The 27,196-nt window shown below is 37.5% G+C and overlaps 1 protein-coding gene across 1 annotated transcript in view; it reads left to right on the top strand.

Moving 5' to 3' along the window:
- Positions 1–100: 100 nt before the first annotated feature.
- RFTN2 (raftlin family member 2) overlaps positions 101–27,196 on the top strand; it is a 70,837-nt gene continuing 43,741 nt past the window's right edge. The window contains exons 1-5 of the mRNA XM_058549510.1: positions 101–374; positions 17,544–17,727; positions 19,258–19,372; positions 23,239–23,518; positions 25,669–25,884. Of these exons, the coding sequence (XP_058405493.1) occupies positions 236–374; positions 17,544–17,727; positions 19,258–19,372; positions 23,239–23,518; positions 25,669–25,884 (934 nt within the window). The 5' untranslated portion in view covers positions 101–235. The remainder of the gene's footprint in view (positions 375–17,543; positions 17,728–19,257; positions 19,373–23,238; positions 23,519–25,668; positions 25,885–27,196) is intronic.

Genomic DNA, 27,196 nt, shown 5'->3' with positions numbered 1-27,196 from the left:
CCAGCCTCCTGGAGCTGTAGCTTAATCGTCATGGGTTCAACGACTTTACAGAAAAATGGCTAGAAAAAGTCTCCAGCTCCTTTCTTTGGACTCAGATGTTTTCTTTTTGAGTATCTATGGTTTAGCTGAAAAAATCAAAGCAGTTAAGTCCGTAACTTTCTTTTTGCAGCTTAAACAACAGAATTTGCTGCCCTCCCTCCCCTATCCTGCAATTTAATTCCTTACAGATTTTGCCATGGGGTGCGGACTTAGAAAGCTAGAAGACCCTGATGATAGCAGCCCTGGAAAAATATTTTCTACCCTGAAGAGACCACAAGTGGAAACAAAGACAGAATTTGCTTACGAATATGTATTGCTGGATTTTACTTTACAAGGTACTTTTTACTTCTATTTTATTTTTTTAAATGAAATGTTTCAAAGACAAGATACAATTAGTTTTTTTAAGTGTTGGTTTGTGAATTTTTAAGCTGTTCTTCATAATCAGATTGTACAATCAATCGAACACTAGTGCTTTGTTTCTTTATTATATTTTGAAAGATTTTTGTTGTGTGTCATTTGCTCCTTTTTTTTCTAGTATGGCTCACATGTACTTTATAAAATCAGAAAAACTGCTTGGAAATATTTGTTTCATTTTTAAATCAAATGCTTATCTGTAGAAGGATACATGAAAAATGTTTGATTTCCAGGCCAAATAGCTATAGGCTTAATGACAGTTTGTGTTTTGAAAAAGATATGAAAGGCACAAGAGGGTAGCATGTAGAAAACAATATTTGCATCATGGGGAAGAGTGTTTGGTAAGACAATTCTGAGGTTTCCAACTGTGTTAAATTTTGTGATTGTGCTAGTCATTTGATACTTTTGACCAAACTAAACTTGAAGTTTGAAAATACAGTAAAAAAGAAAAAAAAGATAGTCTTCTGTAAGACACTTCCTTTGCTTGGTGCCCGTCCCTAACAGAGAAACTCCCTGTTCCAGAAAGTTGGAAACACAAATAAACAAGTCCAGATGGCAGCCCTGTGGAAGGAACAGAGGCAGCTCGACCTCACAAATACTTTGCCTCACTTCTTTGGGGAACTTTAGAATACTGTACAACTGCATGGATAAAACTGAGTTTTGTAAAGCAGAACTATATCTTCAATTATGGAGTACTAGAAATGAAATTTACAGTGTCTTGCTTCTGTTAGAATTTCTAGATATCAATATTTCAAATTCTTACTACAAAGCTATATTTTTAATTATTAGGCGCATATTTTATCAGTTAATAGAAAGTTTATACTAAGTAAATTATCATGTTGGATATTATCGCCTTAAACACAAATTTTCCATTTTTTGGTTTACTCTGTGAACAGTGCATCTTGGTGCAAGAAGCAAGAGCAGCCCATTTTTCTTTGTCAAAAATTGAACTAGCCAGCAAGCAAACTCCCTTCCAGAGACGTACACAAAATCTATACTTTTAACATATTCACATTTCCATTTTTATCTAAGGCCAAGGCTACCAAAGGAAAAAATGTCAATATTCTTAATTTTCTTTTTAATTATGAAAGTTAAGATTGTGATAATGGTGATAATCAGAGAAATAACCAATCATATGAATTTTTTTCTATACTTTTTCAAAAACCATCAATTGAGAAAATATTTGTGATGTGGTGCTGTTTTCTCCATCGATTGTTCTTGTCAATTATTTGTTAGGACTAGTTTCTGTAAATCCATAGGACACAAAAACACACTTTCCTTAACCTAAAACCTTGTCTATTCATAAACTTTAGGCCAGAGCCATTTTGATCTGCACTTTAAGATTTGCTGCACAATCTCCTGTAGGATCATAGAGCTTAGAGTAACTCGAGAATTTTTTCTGATTTCTTTCTTTCCATTAATGTTAAAAATCTCAAACAAATTTGTATAAATGCAGGCATCCTTGAATCAGAAAGATATACAGCTTTCTTCAGAAGTCACTTGGTTTTGTCATTATCAGAAGCCCTGTTCTCTGTGAGAGGAGTGGAATTGCCACCTTCCTCTCTAGGTGTTTGGAGGAGGTAGTAGAGAGCTACACTGTGAAGTATAAGCATGGGCATAGTTGGCAAATGTTAACACAGAACAGATGCATATTTTCAAGTTGCACCTGGTTCCTATTTGGTCCAGGCGCCCAGTCTCCTGGTGCCTCTTTTCTCTCCAGTTCTTCCACATGGTTTTTGTTTTGTTTTGTTTTTGTCTTTGCCTTTGTCTCAGAAGCCCAGACTCTGCGTCAGCCCAGCTCCACAAACCACCTTCCTCTCTCCTGTTGTCTCTGACCTCGACCTGCCACTCCAGCCTACAGAGGAGTGAGTCACGCAGGGTTTAAAACACGCCAGCCCGTTCAGCGCTGGCAATTGTCCTGGGATTGCTCTAAGGAGGATCTAGTAGTGGTACCTCCTGCCTCTCAGAGGTCACCGTGCAATGAGCAACCTTTTAGGAAACAAAATGGTCTGGTGACAGCTGTGTGTGCTCATGATGAGCCTGTCTCTTACCTTGTTTTCCTTCGTTTTTCCAAACAGAGGACAAGGGACAGAGAGTAAAGTCCCAGTGGGGCAAGAGGAGGAGACCCTTTGAAATTTCCAGTGTCCTGTGTTATGGTGGCTACAATTATCTTGAACAACTTATTTCCCATTCGGTTCCATTCTCTCCGTCTCTCGCTCTCTCTCTCTCTGCCTTCTCCACACTGTTTTTTTTTTTTTTTGAAGGGGGTGGCACTTTGAGCCATTATTTACATCTCTAAGGGAGAAATAATAGCATAGTCATTAAGCACAGGAGCATTAAGGCTCTGGAGTCCAAGTTCCTGGGTTCTGAATCTAGGTTCTTTCACTCACTAACTGTGCCAAGTTTGTAGACTTTGCTATATCTCAGTTTCTTCAGCTGTAAAATGGGAGTTCTAATGGTGCTTACATAATAGAGTTGTTTTTAAGGATCAAAGGGGATAATACAAGATAATCTACTTGAAAAGGTACCTGGCACTTAGTAAGCACTTAATAAAAATTAGCTATCATTATCCCTCCTGGCTTTATGCCAGGTCTACCAACTGCGCTAGTGAGATTTCAGTACAATTTTTGTGATGTTTTCTGGATTCTTGTCTAGTAATCTATATAAATGTGTATTTATGAGAGTGTATGTGAGTGTATATATGAGTATGTTATAGAATTTATTAATGAAAAGTTAAATTAACTCTGTAAATGATCCAAAAGGATTAGTTTACCTCCTTGTATAATCCCAGAAAATAATCTAAAAAATAATGGCCTTAAGGATTTTTAGAGCATGTATAGCTTTATGATTAAAAAGAGTTTCTATAATACTAAAACACAAGAACAGATGGCAGCTTCCTTATTGGAATTTCTGGTAGAATTATGGAAAATATATTGAGTAAAATTTTACTGGCCTCTAGCTTGCTTCCTTATTATTAGAACAAGGAACTCTCATCATCTTTTATCATCACTGTTAACAGCAATAAATATATATGATGTATGTATTCTGTAGAAGATGCTGATAATTACTGGCAATACAAAGAGGAATAAGACACAGTTTCTGCCCTTAAGTATTTTACATTCTAATTGGTCAAACTGGACAAGATTGTGAACTTCTCAAGGTCAAGAACCATATCTAATCCACCTTTGTGTCCCCTGTGTCTAACACACTGTTTGTGACACATGACCAATGGCCAATAAGTTGTGTTGAATTAATGACTGAAAAATTACAATACAAGATGCAAGAGCTGTCAGAAAAAGGAAAAATCAATTTTGAATAGGGTCAGTTGGAATTCGAATTAGGACTTTAACTGACCCTGAAGAAGAAATAGGGCTTAGATAATCAGAAAAAGATTAAGAGATTGAGGCACGTTCAAGGATTTTGTAGGAGATAAGCAGAAAATAAGATTGGAAATAAATGGAGTATGGAATGCCCTGACTTGGCTAAGGAAGGATTCCTTGATTCTATGGGGAATAAATAGCTATAAAGGCTTTTAAACACGTAGTTGATAGGTACAGAGAAGTGTTTTTAGAAGATTAGTGTGAGATTTCCCGGGGAGAGATGGAAGTGAGGAGAAGGGTTAGAAGACTGCTATAGTGGTCAAGGCTGATGACGATGAAGACCTGCATGTGGGGCAACAATAAGGATGAAAGCAAGGGGTGAATACAACAGACCTTACGAAGGAGGAACTCACTTAGCCTGTGGCTGGCTGGATATGAAGTGGCAGAAAGAATGAGGAATCCAGGGTGACTTCCCGGTTCTGAGCCTGAGCAACTGTGGAAATAATGGTGCCTCATACAGTAGGAGGGGTGTCCCAGAGAGCGTCAATGGGTGCTGAAAGAGTAATTCCATTCCAGGCGTGTTGCATCTCAGGTGGCAGTGGAACATCCTGGTAGGGACAGTTGCAGATGCCTGGCTGGAGAGGGTGATTTCCAGGAGAAATTGAACTAAATAAAGTCTTAAAGAGAGGGAATATGGGCAGAGCGTAAGTGTCTGCGCTGAGTCCTCAGGCATATTTAGCTGTATTGAGGACAACACAACAAAAACGACAGAGAATGAAGACAATCAGGATTGTGTGGCACCAGAGAACACAAGGAAAGGGAGGATTTCAAAAGGCAATGATCAGTAATTTAAAATACTAGAGAGCTTTCAAGAAAAATGAAGATGCAGTGCTGAAGAGAGTGCATTAAAAATCAACAGGAGATGAATAAAGGATAAGAAGTGAGGGAAGGGAGGGAAGAAGGAAGGAAGGAAGGAAGGAGGGAACGAACCAACGAACGAACAAACGAACGAACAAACGAATGGAAAAAAAGAAGGAGGAAAGTGTGGATAAGCTAAATTTTCTATATCTGTCTGAATCTAATAAGCTCTTGGGCATTTTCTCAAGCAATCAAAAGGTTTTCAAATATAAAGTGCTACATAAAGAGAAATTAATAATAAAAATGACTAAATTTACTCAACCATCAACATACTCCCTGTCATGGTGCCTAGCCCAAAGTCCTACCAGGTGAAAAAACTATATAATGATTTACATTATGTTTGAAATGGTGAGATATTTTGGTTTAGAAAAATGATAAAACCTCATAAATTCAGACTAGTGTGGGAGAGAAAGATCCCATTCTGTACTGGGAGAGGAGGGAATCTCTGATAATAGCTTACAGTTAACCCACTTAAATAAATATTGATCTTGGGAGAAAATACATATACATCTCTGTTGGCGATCTACATTACTTTGGGTTTTTTCCTACATGTACTTCTTATACCTGGCCGGACATTTATTCATTCTTTGAACTAACACTTACTTAGCACCTACTGAGCTAAGAGCTAGGATACAAAGATAAATAGAGCCTAGACCCTGCCATCTATGAACTTGCATCCTACTGAGCATCCTACTGAGAGACACTGATAAATAAGCAGTCAGTTACACTGCGTACACCATACGCTGTGATTCAGGCTATGCTAGAAGTCTGAGGGTTATAGAAGCAGAAAGAAGAGCACTTCCACCTGATTGGTGGGATCCAGAAAGACTCCTTAAAAGAAGTACCACCTCATCCGTAATCTAGGGAATGAGTGGGACTTACACAAAGGTTTGTATGTGAAATACAACTGCAAATCAATAAGGCAACTGCAAATCAGTAAGGAAAAGACAACCCAATAGAAAAATGGACCAGGAACTTGGACATCCAGCTCACAAAACAGGAAATCCAAATGGTCAGTAGATGTCTGAAGCTGTGCTCAACCTCATTAGTAATAAGGAACATGCATGTTAAAACCACAGTGAGGTGCCACTACAAATCATCCAAAATGGCTAACATTTAAAAAGACTGCTAATACCAGGCGTCAGTATATTGGTGCAACCATTTGGGGAAAAAAAACGCTTTGGCATTATCTAGTTAGCTGAAGATATACCCAACAGAAACGTGTGTGCATGTGCACCACGAGGCACATACAAGAATGTTCATAGAAGTGTTATTTATTTATAACAACCCAAAAGTATGAACAACTCAGAAATCCCAGAACAAGAGCCTGGAAAAATAACTTGTGGTATACTCACACAGTGGAGCACTATGCTGCGGAAGTCAGCAACTTTTTCTATAAAGGGCCAGAGAGTAAAGATTTTAGGCTCTGTGAGCCATGTGGTCTCTGTCACAGCTACACAGCTCTGCCCTTGTGGTGCCAACCAACCCTATGTAACAGAATGGGCTGTGGGCAGCACTCTGCCGACCTCTACTATACTGCAATGAAGATGAGCCAACTACAACTACACAGCTACACAAGGTGAATCTCACAAGCATAATGTTGAGTGAAAGAAGATGGACACAAAAGTACATGCTGCACAATTCCAGTTACATAAAGCTCAAAAAATTGGCTGAACTATAGTGTTTAAGGCTGCGTTCTTGAATAGTAAACTAAAAAGAAGAGCAAGGAAATGATGACCACAAGAGTCAGGGTGGTACATAAGGGAGAGGGGATTGTGATGGAAAGGGTGAAATGGCAGGTTTCTGGAATGCTGCCATGTTCCAATTTTTGAATGGATGGTGGTGACCCAAGTGTTGGCAGTTTTAAGTATGTTTTGTGCTTTTTTATTTTGGTATGTTACATTTCTACCCCCACCCAAAATTTTAAAAAAGGTTAAAAAAAAGACTGAGTAGGAGGTGGTGGTAAGACAAACAAGGCTGAAAGACAAGATGTACAGACTCAGAAATGAGAGAAAATTTTATGATCTGTCTGGGAACCACGAATAAAACAGAATGGGTGGAGTGTAGCACATGAAGGAGGCAGCTGTAAAACAAAGGGGACCAGAGTTTAAAATAGTCATCATTTGATCTTCCGTCTATCTGCCTGTAGTAGTGAACTATATAGTTCAACAGAGTTTTAGTGTATTTAAAAACTGCAGTTATATTACTTCAATTAGATATATTCATGAGTAACTACAAGGATGGCAGCTTTCATTGAAAACATAAAAGATTACATAATTTGGATATTTATATAGTAGCTTATGTTTCTAAGTAATTTAAAACATTTTGATAAGTAAAGTAAACCAGATACTCCTTTTAATATCCATACGTTGTTACTTAACAATTTATTGTAATCCAAAAGCTTTAGCCCAGCTCATGTCTGAATTTTCACGAATTATGAGTTAAAATCACCCAAATCAATGAAGTTTTACTTTCCTGTAGGCACCGGAGTGTACTGGCTCTGGCATCATTCTGTCTGGTTCAGTCACAGCCTTATCCCTTACTTACTAGCAATTTGCACAAGTTACCAAATCTCTCTCTGAGTTTCCTCATCTGAAAACAATCTACCTTATGGAGTTTTTGTAAGGATTAATTAAGATTAGGCATGTAAAGCACTTTGCATAGTGCCTGGAACTAAACATGCACTTGGTATATGTTACTTATTAGTTTTTACTATAATTACTAGATATAATATGGAGATTGACAGTCTGTTCCTTTTTGAAAATATTGTAAAATTACTTGACAGTGTCTGCACGTTGTATTTTTACCTGAGGAAACAATGTTTCATTAATATTTCAAGAATACGTATCAATTTTCAGAAGTAAATTGGTGGAAAGCACATATATATGTCTTGGACTATTTTCATAGAGTTACGTCAGCAGAGCAAAGTTTTTGGCACTGAACAAGTTCTTAGCTTTCTACTGGAATGTGACATTTTCTATTTTTAAAATTTGATCTTTGTCTATGAAACTTTTAAGGAAAGGAGCATAAAAAAGTCTATTGATATTTTATTTTAGAATAGAATAAAATATTTTAGAGTAAAATATCATATCATTTATGAGGATAAATGATAGAATGTTGCTGAACCTTCGGGGTGTTTCAGTTTTAATCATAAAAATCGACTTTGCATTTGTATAGTTTTCAAAGCAATTACAAAATGCTTTCTTTCATCAGTGCTTCACATTAGCTCTGTAAGGTATAGCAAAACTCTTACAAATCGCGTAGCATCAATTTAACAGGAACCAAACATACCCATTAATGTTGTAAACAACACCATTTGTTCCTTCTCTCAAAGAACTAAGAACTGATGGTGGTTGGGGAGCTAAGAAGAGCAAGGTGGCTTGCAGCTGCTGGTGACCACTTGTGCTGTTCACATTCTAGCCAAAACAACCACCACCTCCCCCTTAATTTCCTGTGTTTAAAAAGTAGTAGAGCCTCTGATGTCACTGTCCCAGGGTAAGGACTCAAATCAAAGTCTTGGCCTCAATCACTGAGCCTATCATGGAGATGTAATTATTCACTCTGAGCACTGATGAAAATTCCTCGCTCTGTGTGCACAGCTCTCCCCTTCCTCACATCTCTAAACTGAATCAGGCTTCCAGTCTCTTCAGCACAGTTTAAAACCTTATTAAGAACTGAGGAAACTTCATGAAAGGAAGTGCTCAACAATATTCCCAAATTTATTTTTCCTCTTCTTCCTCCCAGGTTTACCATTCTTGAATGACACGGGTGTGCTTAAAGCAAGTCCCAATGTAGGAAAGAAGGACAATTTGTTAATAGACTGGACCCCACCCCTCCTATCACCATCATCCTCCTGTGCCCACTGGAGGAAGAATTGCATCACTCTTTCTGTGTCCTGGGATGCTGGACACAGTCTAAGATGGTCTAGGTGGCCTGGCCTGGACGTAGGCAGGCTCTGGTCTGCAGAATCCCTGGGATGACCCAGAGCAGAAGTTGCAAACCAGCAAGACATAGGCCATATTCAGCCTCCAGGCAGGTCTCACTTGGTGTGTACAGTGTTAAAATATTTGAATTAACTGTCATTTTTAAAATTTGGGAGATAGGGGCCGGCCTGGTGGCATAGTGGTTAAGTTCATGTGCACTGCTTCTGTGGCCCAGGGTTCACAGGTTCAGATCCTACACACCACTTATCAAGCCATGCTGTGGTGGCATCCCATAAACAAAGTAGAGGAAGATTGGCACAGATGTTAGCTCAGGGCAAATCTTCCTCAGCAAAAAAAAAAAAAAAAAAAAAATTGGGAGATATTATGTAAGAATCCGGATTTGGGGGTTTTCTTTAAAATTAGAAGATCCAGGAACACCTGTATGGCAGCACTGGGCCAGGTGAGATTTAGAGTATTCTCCAGGGCCCACAGCCTCCTCCAGCACAGCTCCTTTCTTTGTTTTATCAGCCTGGTAGCTTTGGGCATTTGAGTCTGGGACTCAGCGTAATAGATCAATGTGAGTTAGGGACTCCTGATCTGGAATGGGAGCTAGGGACGCCTACTCTACAGTGTGAGTTAGAGACGTGAGATCCAGGGCATGAGTTAGGGGCTGCTGAGCTAAAACATGAGTTAGGGGCCTCTGATGTAGAGTACAGATTGGGAGCCAGGCCATGATTTTGGAATAAATCCTTATCTCTACAATGATCTTCTTCCTGGAGATTTTTTAAACCAACAGTGACTTATCTCTGAGGCGCTGAAACTATCTTTTCCAAGCTGGACCACCAACAGACAGACGCAACCCTGAGGTCTGAGTGTTTCCTTTGTGCCAGGCACTGGGCTCGTGTTTTCCAGTTACTCTCAAAGCAACTCCGTGAAGTTAGTACTATTATTTACCCCTGTCTCAAGCAAAGTACATTGTTTCAGATCTAGGAAATGGCAAACCATGGTTTGGACCCCGCCATTTGCTTTCTTAGTGAGAGTAGTGTGTTGCCTTTCTTTCCACAGGGAGGACCTTATTTAACGAAACAGCCAACAGTTGTGTAGCCCGTACTAAGTGCCAGATACTTTCAAGAAACCAATATTAACTTATTTAACCCTCCTAACAACACTATAGGGTGGATTCTATTATCATGCTCACTTTGCAGATGATGAAACTGAGGCACGTGGTGCAAAGTACCCTGCCACGCTAGTAAGTGGCAGAACTGAGTTTGGATCTGGGCAGTCTGGTCCTAGAGTCTATTTTCTAAACCGCTGCTCCATGAGCACCCTGGAGCTCTGTGAATGGAATATGTTAGTGTTACATCTAATTTTTCATTCCATTGGTCCTTTAATAAGTATTTTTTAAGCACTTAACCGTAATTGTCAAGTCTAGGCTGAGTGCTATTTATCAAAAAACACAGTACTCCTGATAGAAGAACGTGCACACTTGAGACAGTTGAATAATTAATCTAAAGCACTGGGCCCAAAATGGACGTGATCTTTACATAAACTTATGTTTATTAGTATTGATGTACAATATTTTTTTCTCCCTTTGTAACTTTTCTGGATTTCTCTGTAATTCCTCCCAAAATTCCCGTGTGTGTGTGTGTGTGTGTGTGTGTGTTTCGTGCATACACATTTCTTTTGCATTGAGACTGGAGACAATAATCTTACTTTATTGAGAGTCAGAGGATGTGGATTAGACCAGAAAAGCTGGATTTATTCCATTGACGCAAGATTTCTCTGACATCACCAGAGAACAAGGTGTTGCTTAGAAGTATATTCTCTACCTGAACAGGAACCTCTTTAAGCACCAATTCTATTCTCTTATAGCTATCTTCTTGGCGATTGTTTTTAACGTGTTACATAACTTTGCCTTTGAAAACCATGTTCTGAAACAATAGATGGAGGGAATTATTTCATTATCATTATCAATTTAGGCCAATGAAGTGTGGAAAGCCCTTTAAGCGGCCCCGGACTGTAGAGTTTTTATAGTTCTTTTATCTAGTTTTATAATTCATTTTATTCCTTCTAATGTCATCAGTGCCTTTTGCTACTATCATTGTGTCCTTGCTACTTCTAACCCAGTGGTCTCTGAGCCTCCACCAAATGTCTTGGCGTTGGACAAGAGATGCTGTTAGTCGTACACATAGACACAATTAAATGACATCGAGTCTCACAGACAGAAAGTTATGCCCCTTTCAATTTTTATGTCTTTAACACCTGATTTTCCTTTTCAACAAAGAAAGAACAGAGCTGTGACTCAGTCTTTGGCAGATAACAGTATCCAGCTAGAATCTCATTAGTGTTTTCTTTTCATTGTATGACAACTTTATGCTTATGGTGATTCTGTTTTTATGGTTGTATGAGAGATATAAATTCTTTGTGAAATAAATTTAAGCTTAAAATGAAAATTAAAAGAAAAAATTTAAGGATATGAACGTGCAAGTGGTACTCAGATATGACAGAAATTGTGGAAGTGTGCTCAATGACTTAAGTCCAATACACACCAGTGGAGAGGGGAGCTGAGGGTGGCTCCATGCCTCTCTCATGGAAAAACTGGATGGGCTGTGTGAGAACTTTTTTTGTAAGCTGAGTGGTTATTTGAGTACTAGATTTTTGAGGTTGCTGGCAGTCTGCTTTCCAGTTAACGTGGGACAAAAATCTCTCTCACCTCTAATTTTTTGCCATATATATTTACCATACCTCTATTTAAAGAACTGAGCGTGTCAGAGTCCTGTTCTGCCCCGCCACCTAAAGTTTGGGTGAATACCCCTCCGTGTACCTGACTCATCAATTGCCAGCCTTTTCTGTGTGACAGCCCTTAAAATACATTCAGATGGCATCCTGTTCCTCACTTCTTATTTGGCACATAGTTGAAGGACACCTGTCAGGGTCTTCAAACCCCTCACCATCCTGAACACTTTCTTTTAAACATACCAATTTGGCCCTTAAATTGAACACAATCCACTTTTCATTCAACTGACATTAATTGAACATCAATGCGCTAGGCACTGTTCTAGGTACAGAGATACAGCGGTGAGCAAAACATGAATATCCCAGCCTTCATGGAGCTCTCGTTCTGGTGAGGGAGGCAGACATTAAATGAGATAATTAGGTGAACATACTAGTGTATTCTGATTATTGTGTAGATAGGGATGAATGTGGAAGAGAAAAAAATAAGCAGGGAATATACCAATGATGGTCTGCTCAGCACAGAATTCAGTGAGCCCCCTTCCAGTGGGGGCAGTTTCCTTTCAGATGGCCCGTGGTCACGTTAGATTAACTGCTAACTTATCACTAGTTTGTGGTCACTTGGAGCCTCCAGAGTTTCCCCCTCCCCCACACCACGTGAACATACATTACATCAGATTTCTCTCATTCTGTGTTTTGAACTTAAGGAAAGAACTAAGAATTTATCCCTGTTGGATTTTTTTTTTAATTTTGGGACATTTATACCACCAAACCAAGAGTTCTTCAAATCCTCATTCTCTTAGCCGATGTATTTGCAACCACTTCTTTCCTACATAATTAACCATTTTTCATTGACTCCAAACCACCATTGATTGTAAAACACACCATTACTTTATGTACCACTTAGAAAGAAAAAAGGCACCAATTAAACTCTGACTTACTAGTTTCTTATCATTTAGTAATTTTATTTTTTACCAATGGTAAAAGCTCTTTTAGACATTTTGAAACATAAATTTTGCCTTCTTTCTCTCTCCTACATACATAAAAAAGGAAAATTAAGTGAAATAAAGATATTCCTAAAACATCTTCACACTCAGGACCCAATCCTTCTGAATCACTTTCAGACTCAGAGCCCTCGTGTCCACATTTTTCACATGATTTTCTCCTCTGTGCTGTCAAGAGTATTGGCAAGGCCACATTTCTTAAAAGAGTGCTGGAGTTTCCTTCCAAGTACCTGACACCCATTCTGCAAGTTTGAGACTGGGACATTCTTGATATTGCCAGAGGTCACCAATGGAAAGTTTTCAGACAACAACCAGGACGTATTTTTTTCCTCAAATGATCCTGGAACGATTTGTTGACTGAAACCTCAGGCACTCTGAATTGTTTAGCCAGGCCATATGGAAAAGCAACCAACCTGACGCAGGCAGTGATACCCACTGTAATTATCACCTGGCCTGCAGTAATAATTAAAATGCCAGGAAAGATTTCCAAGCCAAGGCACATCCCTTATTCTTGTTTTGAATTTTATAATTTACAAAGATACACTTTTACAAAAATGAAATGCTCATCTCTACTAATCTATTTTTTAGGTTATCAGTTACAATCTATATACTTTTGTGTTTTGCTTTTGTCAAGTGAATAGTATTTTTTCAATAAGCTTTAAAATTTCTTACACTTTCATAAACTTTTAAGTTTTCATTTTGCAATCTGTCTTGCTAAGATAATCATGTAAAACCGCTGGGAAAATATGAAAGTTCTTTATTTTCCTGGCATCATTTTTGAGGAAGAAGGCTAACATACCTTTTTAAACCAATAAAACAGATGCCATTGTACTTTAAAGACATCTTTGACCTAAACAGAAGACCTAAAACTATAAAACTCCTAGAAGAAAACATAGAGGGAAAGCTTCATGACACTGGATTTGGCAATGATTTTTTGGATATGACCAAAAGCATAGGCAACAAAAGCAAAAATAGATAAATGGGACTACATCAAACTTAAAACTTCTGTACATTAAAAGACACAATCAACAGAGTGGAAGCTCAACCTGTGGAATGGGGGAAAACAAATATGCAAAATATATAAAGAACTCCTACAACTCAACAACGAAAAAATAACACAAGTAAAAAATGAGCAAAGGGCTTGAATAAACATTTCTCCAAAAATGATATACAAATGGCCAACAAGCATGTGAAAAGATACTCAAGTAATCATTAGGGAAATGCAAATTAAAACCACGATGAAATATCATCTCACATCCATTAGGATGGCTACTATCAAAAACAAAAGAAAAGAAAGAGCCAGCCCTGATGGCCTAGTGGTTAAAGTTTGGGGTGCTCTGCTTCAGCCTCCCAGGTTCAGTTCCCAGGCATGGAACCACACCACTCGTCTGTCAGTAGCCATGCTGTGGTGGCAGCTCACATAGAAGAACTAAAAGGACCTACAACTAGAATATACAACTATGTACTGCGGCTTCGGGGAGGAAAAAAAAAAACAGTGGATGATTGGCAACAGATGTTAGCTCAGGGCAAATCTTTCCCAGCAAAAAAAAAAAAAAAAAAAACAGAAAAGTGTTGGCAAGGATGAAGAGAAATTGGAACACTTGTGCATTGTTGGTGGGAATGTAGACACTATGGAAAACACTATGGCCATTCCTCAAATAATTAAAAATAGAATTACCATATAATCCAGCAATCACACTTCTGGGTATATATCCAAAAGAATTGAAAGCAGGATCTCAAAGAGATACTTGCACATCCGTGTTCATAGCAGCACTATTCACAATAGCCAAGAAGTGGAATCAACTCAAATCAACTCGTCCATTGACGGATGAATGGATAAACAAAATGTGGTATATACATACAATGGAATCTTATTCAGCCTTAAAAAAGAAGGAAACCCTGTCACATTCTACAACATGGATGAACTGTGAGGACATTATGCTAAGTGAAATAAACCAGTCACAAAAAGACAAATACTGTATGATTCTGCTGATATGAAGTATCTAAAGTAGTTAAACTCTTAGAAACAGAAAGTAGAATGGTAGTTGCCAAGGGCTAGGAAGAGGAGGAAATGAGACATTTAATGGGTATAGAGTTTTAATTTTGCATGATGAAAAAGTTCTGGAGATCTGGTGCACAACAATGTGAATATACTTAACACTACTAAACCATACACGTAAAAATGGTTAAAATGGTAAATTTTATGTGTCTTTTACCACTATTAAAATAAATATGTATTGTATATTTAAATATGTACATATATAATATATATTATCTTTGACATATAACCTTTTTTATTGTGGTAAAATACACATAACATAAAATTTACCATCTTAACCATCTTCACCATTTTTAAGTGTATAGTTCAGTGACATTAAGAACATACACATTGCTGTGCAACCACCACCACTGTCCATCTCCAGATAACATATAATCTTTAATGATGAAGGTGGTAGTATAGAACTAAAATAGTTGAATGGTATTACTTACTGACTGCTGATCATCTGGTGAAAATACAAAATAATTTAAATATTTTCAGATATTCTGTGTTTAATAACAATGTAAGTGCCTCTTTGGGCTCAGTAAGTGCCTTTCGTGTGTTGGCTGCTGCACTACTCCACTCTCGGGGATGCTGGCAAGATCACAGAGGACAGAGCATCAGGCCGCCTAAATTGCTCTACACTCTAACCCAGGGCTCTAGGAGAGGGGACTTTTCCCCACCCTGAGCTCTTGATTTCTGGGGTGTCCTTCCAAGCAATGGTGCCAGAGTAGACTAGGTGAGACAGCACAGGACCTAACGTGACTCCAACCAAGTCAGCAAGAGAAGCAAGGCCAGCAGGATCCAGAAGCTCTCCCAAGGCCACAAGCTCATTCTTTGCCTGTGATACAGTCCTCTCCCAAATTTCTCGCCAGATTTTACACCCAGGTGGAGCTAATTACACCCAATGTAGCACCACCTCTCATTACTTTTTACCTCATTTTTTATGTGGTTTTTCTCATTGTAACGTCATTAACTTAAGGAACTTAAAGTGAGGGCTGAAGCTCGGGCCTTCTGAAGTGAATATGACCTTTAACTCTACCTGGTTGGATTCTCACTGGGTTCTTGACCACCCTCACTTTTATGATCAAAAGAGTAACAATTCCACAACACTGCCTGTGTGTTCTTTCGCTATGTGTCTCCCTCCTACAAGGCCTAGAGGACCTGTACAATTGGTCTTCGATTACTAACCTAACTTTTTTTATTTCTCCTAGCTAACCTCGATGGCTTTCCCTCCTTTACGCAATAATTTTGCCTCTTAGTTCTCCTATAAACAGTATTTTCAACTAAACACAATGACCTAAGGAAAATGCTAGGCATAGAAAGAGAAAAAAGGTAAGTTTCTTGCCCTTCAGGAATTCTCAGTCTAACAGTGGAGGCAAACTATATATATAAACAGGTAACTGTAATACAGTGCGATAAGGGAACTAGTAGAATGCAAAGCACAGAGGAAGATGTGATTAACTCAGGCTCGGGGAGCACGGAAGGAAATGAAGGCCTGCTGGCATGAAACAGCATACCAGGTTCAGGAACTCCAGTAGTCCAGGCCCGCGGAAGCAAGATGTACAAGAAAAGGATGCCAAGAGCAAAGACTGAATAAGTAGGCAGAGGCCAGACTTTGAAGATTCTTCTGTATCATGCTAAAGCATTTCCATTTTCTCCAATAAGCAATGAGATCCATTAAAAGACTGCAATTTCTTTAAAATTTTCATTCTTTAGTCTTAGCGGTTTATTCTATTTTATAGTTTTTTAGTTCCTTTGTTTGGAAATCAGGATTGGTAGTTAAAATACTAAAAAAAGTAAAACCAAATGAATCCCAGAGGGATTGCCACACAACCAGGCAGAACTGGCCTGTTTTGCAATGAAACCCAGCTGTTTCTTCAAAGTCCAGGATCCTTCTCTTGTTTTTATTCCTGTTCATAATGATGAAGAAAATACATTGTAAATAGATTAACCTAAATACAAAAGAGGATGAAAATTTGAGGAAATGGATTCATCTTGGTTTATACAACTTTCCTATTGAGCCCTTTATTTTCCTTTGAGAAGCTGGCATGAGTACCCACAGATGGTGGATTTCTGTTCCATTAATGTAAGAGGAGGTGGGGACTTCCTCTGACCCTTCTTCCTTGTCTGCTTCTTAACCTCCTTCCTGTGTTCAGGCAATTAGCCGCAGTGCTTGCTGGACACTGCCGACCACACTGACCGAAGGCCAACAGCCAGCAATGCCCATACCTGGAGTTAATGTCACATGTTTTGTTACTCAAAGGATAATCAAATTGGCAGGTCTATTTTTAGATATTAATTCTTGATTGTTTTCCAGAAAATGAGACATATTGTTACAGAAAATAAAGTTGTTTTTTAAATTAATACTGCTGGAACATTAAGAACATTTTCCCAAATAACACACCCTTTTCCTTTTACCAAAGACTGTACAGACTGTACTATTCCATAGTTTCTACAGATTTGCCCAAGAAATGGGTCAATTGCATATCAATTTTGCATTTAAATTTCTTCTACATTTAGAATTCTTATTAAAAAGAACTTCTGGGCACCTTTACTTTTTCAGTTTCTTTACTCAAGCATAAATAAGTGCCATAACAAATCATATTTTTAGTCTCCCAGAGAAACTTAGAACACAGTGCTTTTGAAGTGTAATTGGAAATAAGACAGCACTTGACAATTCTTGCTTAACAAATACCATTTCTGCCATTTTTAATTTTTAGACTTTAATGAATGGTATTCTTAAGAAATTACGCATCTCATCTTCTTCAGAATCATAAAAACAATTGGCCCTTCAACTTAAAATTGTTTCTCTTATGTATGTCTTCAATATCTATTAATGGAAATAGCGTTACTCAAATGAAATCCTAAAAAATAAAGCTGCCTTAATTGAAAAAAATATATATATATATATAAGGTATTGTATTTCTACTTTAAGACATATTGGTAATAATATGTATCTACCAGCACATAAGGTTATTTTTGCTTTTTTCTGAAATTAATTTAAAAAATATATAATACATGTTAGTGTAACTTTATTCGACATGAAATCAGATGGATATTACTATTCATTAGTAGTATCACACGTAGATAGAAATAATGTATGATGCAATTTTATGAATGTGCAAATTGCTCTTTGCATTTGGTATTTCAGCTTCGCCAAACCCAGAAGTCATCAAGATAAATTCAATTCTGGATATAGTAACAAAAGTGGAAGACTACTATCTTAAAGGGTATATTGTTGGGGCTATTCATCCTGTTATACAACCTGTGGGGCAGCGAAAACACCTACCTGCCAGTTACCTATACAGGGTGGTGCTGTCGCGCTTGAAATTAAGGTAAGCCTGGTGCTCAGAAAACAGTCGTGGTGAGAAGCTGTTAAGAGTGACAGTTTTCTTTGGCTAAAAGAAAAGACAGTTTGAACAAAGTGATGGAGAATAAAGGATAATTAGGGGTTTGGGTTTCGGGCACATTTTTCAGCAATTGAACCCGGATTGAGAAAAGGAAACTTATACCTCCTTCCTTAAAGCTCCTCGTTGATTTCAGCTCACTGCAGACAACAGGCCCTAGGTGAGGACGTCAGTGAAAAAGGGGAATGGAAACCAGACTCCAGAAGCACCTGGAAGCTCCTAGCAACTTCCGCAGCGGAGGGGCTCGCAGTTAGTTACAAGTCCTATCACTGACTCGACCAATGAGTCCACTTTCACTGAGTGTTCTTTTGAACAGTGCTGATTGTTTTATTAATAGTGGCAACAGAAACTATCTCTACCTTCTAAAACTTTTACAGCAGAAAGGCCTACATGCCAAGTTCTCACAAACTGGATATACCTCTTATCAGCTTTTTCCAAAAAATAGAATGTAAAAGGCATCCATTTTAGTTTATTTTTTTAACTTTTTTTAATAGCTGCTTTCCCAAACAACACTGCAACCGTTTTGCCAGCCTAGCCTGTAAGTTTGATAGTTTTCAAAATACTGTAGCTCCTTCCAATGAAGAATGAAAATAACCAGACCAATGTCTTCAGTTAACATATTAAATTTTGTTACACAACTCTTCAACTATATCAAAACCGTCTCAAAGACCAGGGTAAAAAACTATTTTCTCCTTATAGTGAGGGACTAATAATCAATCACTTTAACTCTGAAAGGGCTAAGAAGAGAAGGAAAAATGAAATAAGAGGAAAAGGGAGAAAATAGGAAAACTGGAAAAAAAGAAAGGGCTTTAAAACATCCCAAGTGTGCTTTAAGGGACACTGAGTAACTGCCTACTATCCGTGTCTGGAGGGTGAGCACGGGCTTCAGCTCCCACCTCGATGTGGAGCCCATCAGATATTTACTAGTTCAAGCAGTACTAAGTAAATGTGCAGTTTATCCCACAGCAGTGACACTTATGTCCTAATTATAAATCTTATAAACCACGTATAAATTACTTCTTCTCTTTTAGCATTACTTCAAATAGACTTAGCAGTGCCCTGACAAGGCTAAGAATAAGCCAGGGGTAACAATCAGAAAAGAAGAAAAGAAAATAGATAATGCTTATCTGCATTGAAATAGGATTTTTAGTTCTGCATTTGTACAGTAATGAGGTATAAGAGTGATCTAAAATGATTTCCTATAACTTTTACTAAAACAACAGACGTGAAGTTTTTCTTCCATATTAAATTAGAAGTTAAATTAATAGAGGTTTAAAGTGAGGAAATTTAAATTAATAGAAATTACTGTGTTTTTCTGGTATTTTTACATAAGACGACAACCATTCGGCTTGAAATAACAAAAAAATAATTGCCTTGACCTTATTTGTGAGTTGCCTACTTATTTTCACATGAGTATATTAGCTGAAAATCAACAATTGGCTTCCAATCCTGTTACAGCCCGAAGCATTCGGCAGCACCCAGCGGACAAAGACGCCCAAGGCTTGTGATTGAGGAATGTCCTCTAACTTATGAGACTCAAACGAATGACGGAGCAAAAGAACTGATAGAAAAGGTACGAAACATATGCGTGTTTTCATGGGATATTGAGAAATATTTGGTATTTCTTCCTCATCAATTTCCTTTCTTACTTTAAAAAGAGCAGGGAAATGACAGGTGACTTATTCTACTAGAATTTAAAACATATTGAAGCACATGTACCAAATTGTACAGAGTTAAAAACAGAAATACAGGCCAATGAAACAGAATGGAAATGCCAGAACTAAATTTATACACATATAAGAAGTTTCATTACAAACCTGATGAAGTAAAATGGGGGAACAACCATTACTTAATAGGTGCTGCTGGAAACATGAGAGGTTGTTCTGCAGAAATGGACTCCACACGTTGCAAGTGAGATCAAGAGGTAATTTTTTTAAGTATAAAAAATCCTAAAGAAAATGAAAGAGTAGACATATTCGATTGTGAACAGATTGAGGAGTTTGAGTGTGAGTATATAAATATAACTTATATACCAGGAAAACTAAGCTTGAGAAAAAAAGAATCAGGGAGATCCGAAAGAACCGTGTCCCGTGGGAGCTTCATTTTCAGCATCTGTAGGAAGTGAGTACAAATGCGCGAGAGGGAGGCCCAGTCTGGAATGGACAGACAGAATCCGTGGACAGCGAACACAAAAGGAAACACAAATGATAAAGACACATTTGACAAAAGGTTCAACCTAACTAATAATTTTTTTTTTTTAAAGATTTTATTTATTTATTTTTCCCCCAAAGCCCCAGCAGATAGTTGCCTGTCACAGCTGCACATCCTTCTAGTTGCCGCATGTGGGACGCGGCCCCAGCATGGCCAGAGGAGCGGTGCGTCGGTGCGCACCCGGGATCCAAACCCGGGCCGCCGGCAGCACAGCTCACGCACTTAACCGCCAAGCCACGGGGCCGGCCCCTAACTAATAATTTTTAATGTAAATAAAAACTGAGAATTAACACTGCACCAGTATTAACTGAGAAATTAAATTGAAAGTATTAAATCCAGTGTTGGAAGAGCTTTGAGAAACCATTCATATACTGCAACGGGCATTGTAAAAAATTAGTACAGTACTTCTGATTATCAATTTGGTAATTAAAATCATAAGTGCCATTTTATTTTGTGACTCAGTAATTTCCCCTTTAGGAAGCTATTCCAAGAAATTAATTGAAAAGGGGAGAAGTCATTTTTATACAAAGATATTTTAATCACCAGTGAGTAAGGGGCCAAATTCTCAATAATTGGAAAACTGAGAAGGAGGCAATATTAGTACAATGGAATACTTTATGGGTATTAAACATGACAACTACATTGACTGTTGAGATACAAAGGTCTATACAATGTAACTTGATTGAAACTTAAATGAAAAATTGAACACTATATGTATATTAATTAAAACCAAGAAAAAAATTAAACATTCATAAGTATTTTAAATTGATGGGATTTTATGGTGAAAGTTGTTTTAGTTGAATTGACATATTTGTAAGGTTTTAGCTTTTATTTAAATGAATACCGCCAAAAAACCTAAGGCATTTCTTTTCAAGTAAGAAACTATGAAACTTGTTCTCTGTTTCTATTGTTGTTCCCAAGTTTTGAAGGACTGTGGGTGTAAGATGGTCTCTGGTTTGTGTGTAGCCAGCTATAGCTGCTAATGATATTTACCATTTGGGTATAAAGTCACCATTCAATAAAGTTTTTTGAGAATAGTCTTTGAGACTAGATTTTTATAAACAAGGTACACATACTGTTTACTACTCCTATTCTGGGAAATTTCAATTTTATTTCTGGGAATAAATTCACTCCAGAAAATTTCTTTTGAAAACAAAAATATAACTACTAATTTAGTCGTAATAGATCATCATTGGAGCCCTTGTTTTGCATTTGACTTCCTGGACACAGCTAAACATCTATTTAAACAGGAAAGTACTGTTATTTCAGCAATTAGAGTAATGGGGTTATTTCATGAAGAGAAAAGCTTCAGGAAATGCAGCACATGAAATATTTGAACGTTATGCTGTGTCTGAACAAGAGCAATAGATGAATGTCAAATGTTATTTTTGAACAGCTGCCTTATATAGTTGATTCTTGAATAGCTAGATTTTGTCATTTTAATATTATATCATGTTTGTTCTATTTTTAAAATTAGATTTACAAGTGTTTTCCCCAGAATTTTTAAATAAAAATAATAATCTTAAAGTAGACTTAAAAAGTATCAATCTTCCAACTTAAAAAAATGGAAAAGACATTAATACTCTATTTGTTACCAGACTTTTCCGGATAAAACTTTCTAGTGGGGGCCGGCCCAGTGGCCTAGTGGTTAAGTAGTTCTTGCACTCCACTTCAGCAGCCTGGGGTTCACGGGTTTGGCTCCCGGGCGCAGACCTATACACCACTCATCAAGCCACACTGTGGCAGCATCCCACATAGAAAATAGAGGAAGATTGGCACAGATGTTAGCTCAGGGCCAATCTTCCTCACCAAAAAGAAAAAAAAAACTTTCTAGTAGTAGAAAAAACCTTCTGCACTTTTTCACCCAAATCAACTAATAAGACCTAGAGAAAGCAATGCCAATAAATTTCCCCTTTTCCACTTGCAGAATGCCATGCCTCCTTACCACCTCCCTCTCCTCTCCCAGGACACCTGATATGAAGGACAATTTGAGGTTATTTTTAAGGTTTCGTGCATTATTACAGTCTCAATATCTTAATCTACAGGAGTAAATGACATTGCATCTGCATCGTCCTTTGTACTAGCTCCACACAGCTGCACCCTCTGTCCTCAGAACGCTCCTCCTCATTGACCGGAGCTGAGAGGTCATTGCCCGCTTTGCTTGGGCATTGCTCTCAGGTTTTGCCTCAGTTCTTCCTGGCTTTTTCATTCCATTGCATTTCTGACTACAGACGTTTGCATTTGCAACCTCTGTCATAACTTTTTCTTCCTCTCCCAGGTAACATTTAAAACATTTAATTTAAATGTTAACAGTGACCCTATAAAAGACGTTGCTATTTCTTCATTTTAACTTATTTAACACGTACTTATAGAACACCTATAGGTACAAAATATCGCAATACAAAAATGAATAAGTCACAGATCCTGCCCTCAAAAGAATTACCATTTTAACACAGGAGAAAGACTTGGACACAGAAAGAACAAAGAAATGAAGCAAGGGCAGAGAAGGGGAAAAGTGCTGAGCGTGAAAATAGCTCTTAAGGCCTCAAATTATTTCACTGGCATTATGTCATGTGCTTCTGAGTCCTAGTCTTTAACTGATGGGATTGAATCTGATCATGTGTATTTGGCTCAGATGGGAAACAGTAGCATCAAGACGTAAGCAGATCAGAAAGCTTCCTAAGAGTGGTAGTGTGCATTGCGCTTATGCATTATACGTACACATTTGTCAAGGATTAGTCTTTTAACATTTTTCTTTACCCACATCAAGCAACAATGCTGTATGTTTTTTGCTTTTAAATTAACGTCTCTTCTTTATTAATTAAGATGTATTTGGTAATATTATTTTTGAGGATTTCTTGGAATAGTTTTAAATTTTGCTTCAACTGGAGAGACCATTGTTAAGAGGTCTGCAAAAATCATGCTATAGAATTATTAGTTCTTTCCAAATAGTAACATTTGGGGAAAAAATATGGTTCTTGTTTACATAATTTCTAAAATATATTCTAAACATAATTTCTGTTTGAAGAAATTATGATAGTAGCGTGACAGTCTTAGGAGTAGTGCTGTGTTAGAAGTTATTAATTTGTTTATGAATGGGTCTTCAGTTACTGGTCAGTTTACTCCTTCTTCTAATGGATTGCCTTGATGAGCCTAAAGGTTAATTGATAAAGTAATCAATGTAAATGAAGTTTACATTTTGTTCTACCATCTCCGTTTAAACCTCAGATTAATGTAGCAGCTAAAAGAGGAATGAAATTTGTTGGATTCATATCACAGCATTATCCACCACTTAAATTCTGCAATGGAACCAACCATGATGGAGACATAGAATCAACACTATATGTGAGACACAGTTCAGATGAAAACTGTAAAGGGTGGAATGAAGGAACATTAAGTGGGCAATCATCTGAAAGTGGAATTGAGGAAGAACTTCATCATGAAAGTGGACAGTGTCAAATGGAACAAGACGGCAGCCCCAGTTCCTCTAAAACAAGAAAGGGAGAAGGTAATAGTCAAGATGAGTAGAAGTAAAATATATATTAATTTAAATTTAGCAAAAATAAGTTTTTGAGGTTTTTTTAGAAATATGAAGCAAAGTAAATTTCTAAAAATTATAAAGACTCAATAGACTAATATAAACTTGTCATGATTTTTTAAAGATTATTACATCCAGAAATAAGGTAGGGCAGTTTTTCACATAGTTCTCCCTGGCATGGTCATTCAATGCCATCCACATAATGAAACCATGTGTTGAAAATTGGTTTCCATTTAGTCATTCACCAGCTTCCCTGTAAATCGGAGGCTGGGCGTATGTACCAAAACAGTGATTCTGTAAAGAAAGCTGTTCTGACTTATGTTTGTCCTCATAAACAGTGTGTGAGAATTTTAGTTTTGGCATTTCCCATTTCGTGGATGGTTTTCACCTTTGAAGTTAATTGGCTTTCTTTGATCATCAATTAGAATATGAAAATGAGCATCATCATGAAACAATTAGTATAATAGAGCCTGCATCCTAAAATAACTTTAAACAATAGTTTTATTTTTCTTTGCCAACTAGCAAGTCTTCCCAAGAAATTGAGAGTATTTTTTCATGTATTTTGGACTGTTCAAAGTTTTCTGATACGTTTACAGGTATGCTTTAAAAACCACTATTAGAGAAAATCAAAGACTCTGTATACCTTAGAGTTAAGAGCTCTGCAGTCAGCCTCAGTTTCTTTATGGAAAGGGGGTTGTTGTGAGAAGTAGATAAGAGATGTCTACAAAGCACTTAGCCTAGTGCCTGGCGCAGAATAAACTCTGTATTAAGTTAGCTGCTATTAAGTGATGCTTTGATCAGTGTTAGTGCTGAAGCTGCACACATGGGCTTTCTGGGTTGTGCTGAGATGTGCTCAACATCCTTCGTAGGCAGAGACCCATTCAACCATGGTCAGCACAGTCTCCTTCAGAAAGAACCAGGAGCATTTCCCATCTCACCCATCCTCACCAGCACCCTCCCGTTTTTCACCAGTTCCCTAGCTAACAACCACCCTGATTTTCCTGCAGTGTGAAAACTTTAGGAATGTAGGAGTGACCAAGAGTTGTTGGAGCTGAGGTCAGAGAGCTATTCGCCGTCTTCCACTCACTGCTACCTCCCAACTCCTGCTTGTTCCTGTCGTAACTTTCATTAGATCAGGCAACTATTTCCAGTCCTTTAAGTTCTACATCCAATATGCCGCCCAGTTAATTTAATTACCAATCTCTAGATTCCGCTTTCTAAATAGTTTATTTTTAAATCATATACTTGTTAATAACTTTTCTACGGCAGTGGTTCTTAACTTTGGGTGCAAGGGTGGCGGGCAAGACACGCACAAAAAAAATTCTTGGAGAATCTGGTGAAATTCATGGAGACTCAACCCAGAAAAATGCACATAACACACACACCCCAAGCACTTTTGTCTGTAATATAAGTGGTGTTAGACTTCCTAAAACACAACCATAGTTGTGGGTCCATAGACCCCGCAAGTTAAGAATTTGCCAACTTATAGTAAAATAGAAGATCTGACCCAGCAATCCCATGTCTAAGCATGTATTCTAGAGTCACTGGCACATCTTTGTCCAAGGAGACATGAGTAATGTTTGCAATAACAAAAACTTGAAAATAATGCATGTGTCCATCAACAGGAGTAGAGTAAACTGGAATACTATGTAGCAGTTAAACTAAATGAATAAGATCTGTATGTATTAATTACATTTCAAAAGCATAATGTTGAAGAAGAAAATCAATTTATAGGTTGATATATACAGTACGATACCATTTTAAAAAGTTTTTTAAACTGCAAATCACTGTGTATCATTTATGGGTATATAAATGTCTATTGAAAGAATAAAAGCTTGCATGAGAATAATAAACACCAAATTCATTATAGTAACTGTCTCTGGAGAATAGGATTAGGGAAGACCACACAGTAAGCCTCAACTACATCCATTTTTCATTTCCTTGAAAAAAGTCTGAAGCAACATGGCACAGTGTTAACATTTGAAAAAGCTGAGTAGTGGGTCATTTTATTATTCTCTGTGCTTCTTTGTATGCTTGAAATAGCTCGTGATTCATTAAAAAAGAAGATTTAAAATTTTTCAATAAAATTATAGTTTTCCTCTTTTTTCTTCCTTCTGAAGGCCGATCCTCAGATAACAAGTTGTATATAGTCTTCAATGTTTTTGATGATGAATCAACCTGCTGGACCTATCAGGAAGGCATCCTGTCAATGAAAGTAACAAGAAAAGGATCTGTCATTAGTACACTTGATGCCGATTGGCTGGAGTTAACTACATTTTATTATAAACAAGGCTTGTCTTTAATAGATTCTTTTGTATGCTGGGAAACATCTAAAGGTAAGTTTTATATTATGATATATTGATATCTAAAGAGTTTGACTTTGTGTCAGAGTTGGTGGAAATGTTTTTGCCTCTCAAGTTGTATGGCTAAAAGGACAAATATTATTCCTAAGGAAATAGATTCCAATTGTACACAGCTATGTAGCTTTAATTTAAAAGCTTACGCATCCTGTGTGGTGGAAGTATAATGTAATGTTTGCTGTTGGGTTGTAACTGTCAGGAATAGACAAACCACTGGGTGATCAACCAGTAGGATTTTCCAGATAAGATGTACTACAACAGCCCAATCAGGAGGCTTATGATTGCATTTGACAGTTACTATCCAAATTTATTACACTATCCCAATTTTGAACACTATGTACCATGTACTCCAGTCTATACCTGACTCATTCTATACTTTTTTGTATAGAAAAATCATCTTTGGTTCAGAAAATGATATTGACCCTATATTTATTTCTGCCTTCTCCTTATCTTTCATCTTTCTGTAGCCTTCCTCTTTTAGTTACAATGGGGTATGTAATCATTCATGTCTATCACAAAAACAAACAAAACTTTCCAAAAATGACTTTCTAGGGAAAAAGTTTTTAAAAAGAGATTAATACTAAAAGAAAATAAAAATAGAAAGTAAGGAGACTGGAAAAATGCATTAGGAAGGATGGAGGTTATGAAAACCAGATAATTAGGGACCCTAACTCAATGAGGCTAGAGGAAAGAATTGAAAAAGCACATTAGATGAGATCTCAATATACCTTATTATCGTTAAATCAGCCTAGTGATACTTTAACTAATACAACTAAAGACTTTAGATGATTATTTTAAATTATCAGGAGTCATGGTCCAATAGGTCCTTTTAACTGTCAACCAAGAGTACAGATCTAGCCCATTGGAGCCCCCAGAAATGCAGCACCTTGCACAGTGCTTGGCACGGAGCAGCTGCTCAATAGATAGTTCTCAGTATTTTGGGTTGTTGGAAACTTCTTCCAAGTTGATCTTTTACGGAAACAGCAAGATCTAGTAGGAAGAGCATGGACTTTAGGATCAGACAGACCAGGGTTTAAATCTCATGTCCTCTATTTATTAGCTGTGTGATCTGGGCAAGTTGAGTGCACTGAGCCTCAGTTTCCTATAAAAGGCGGATAAAAATGCTCCAACTCTATCATGAGAATTTAATCAGATTGAGTGTGTGCAAAGTGACTTCCCCCGCCTCACCCACCATCGGAGTTCATTTTCTGGTCTTGTTTTCTTTCCTGCAACTTGGTACATGCAGTTACGTACTTTCAGTATGATCATCCATCAGAGGTTAGTTTAT

This window comes from Diceros bicornis, chromosome 10 (assembly GCF_020826845.1).
Source record: "Diceros bicornis minor isolate mBicDic1 chromosome 10, mDicBic1.mat.cur, whole genome shotgun sequence".
Lineage (NCBI taxonomy): Eukaryota > Metazoa > Chordata > Mammalia > Perissodactyla > Rhinocerotidae > Diceros > Diceros bicornis.
The sequence above is the reverse complement of the archived record's forward strand: the minus strand, read 5'-3'. Positions and strand labels throughout refer to the sequence as shown.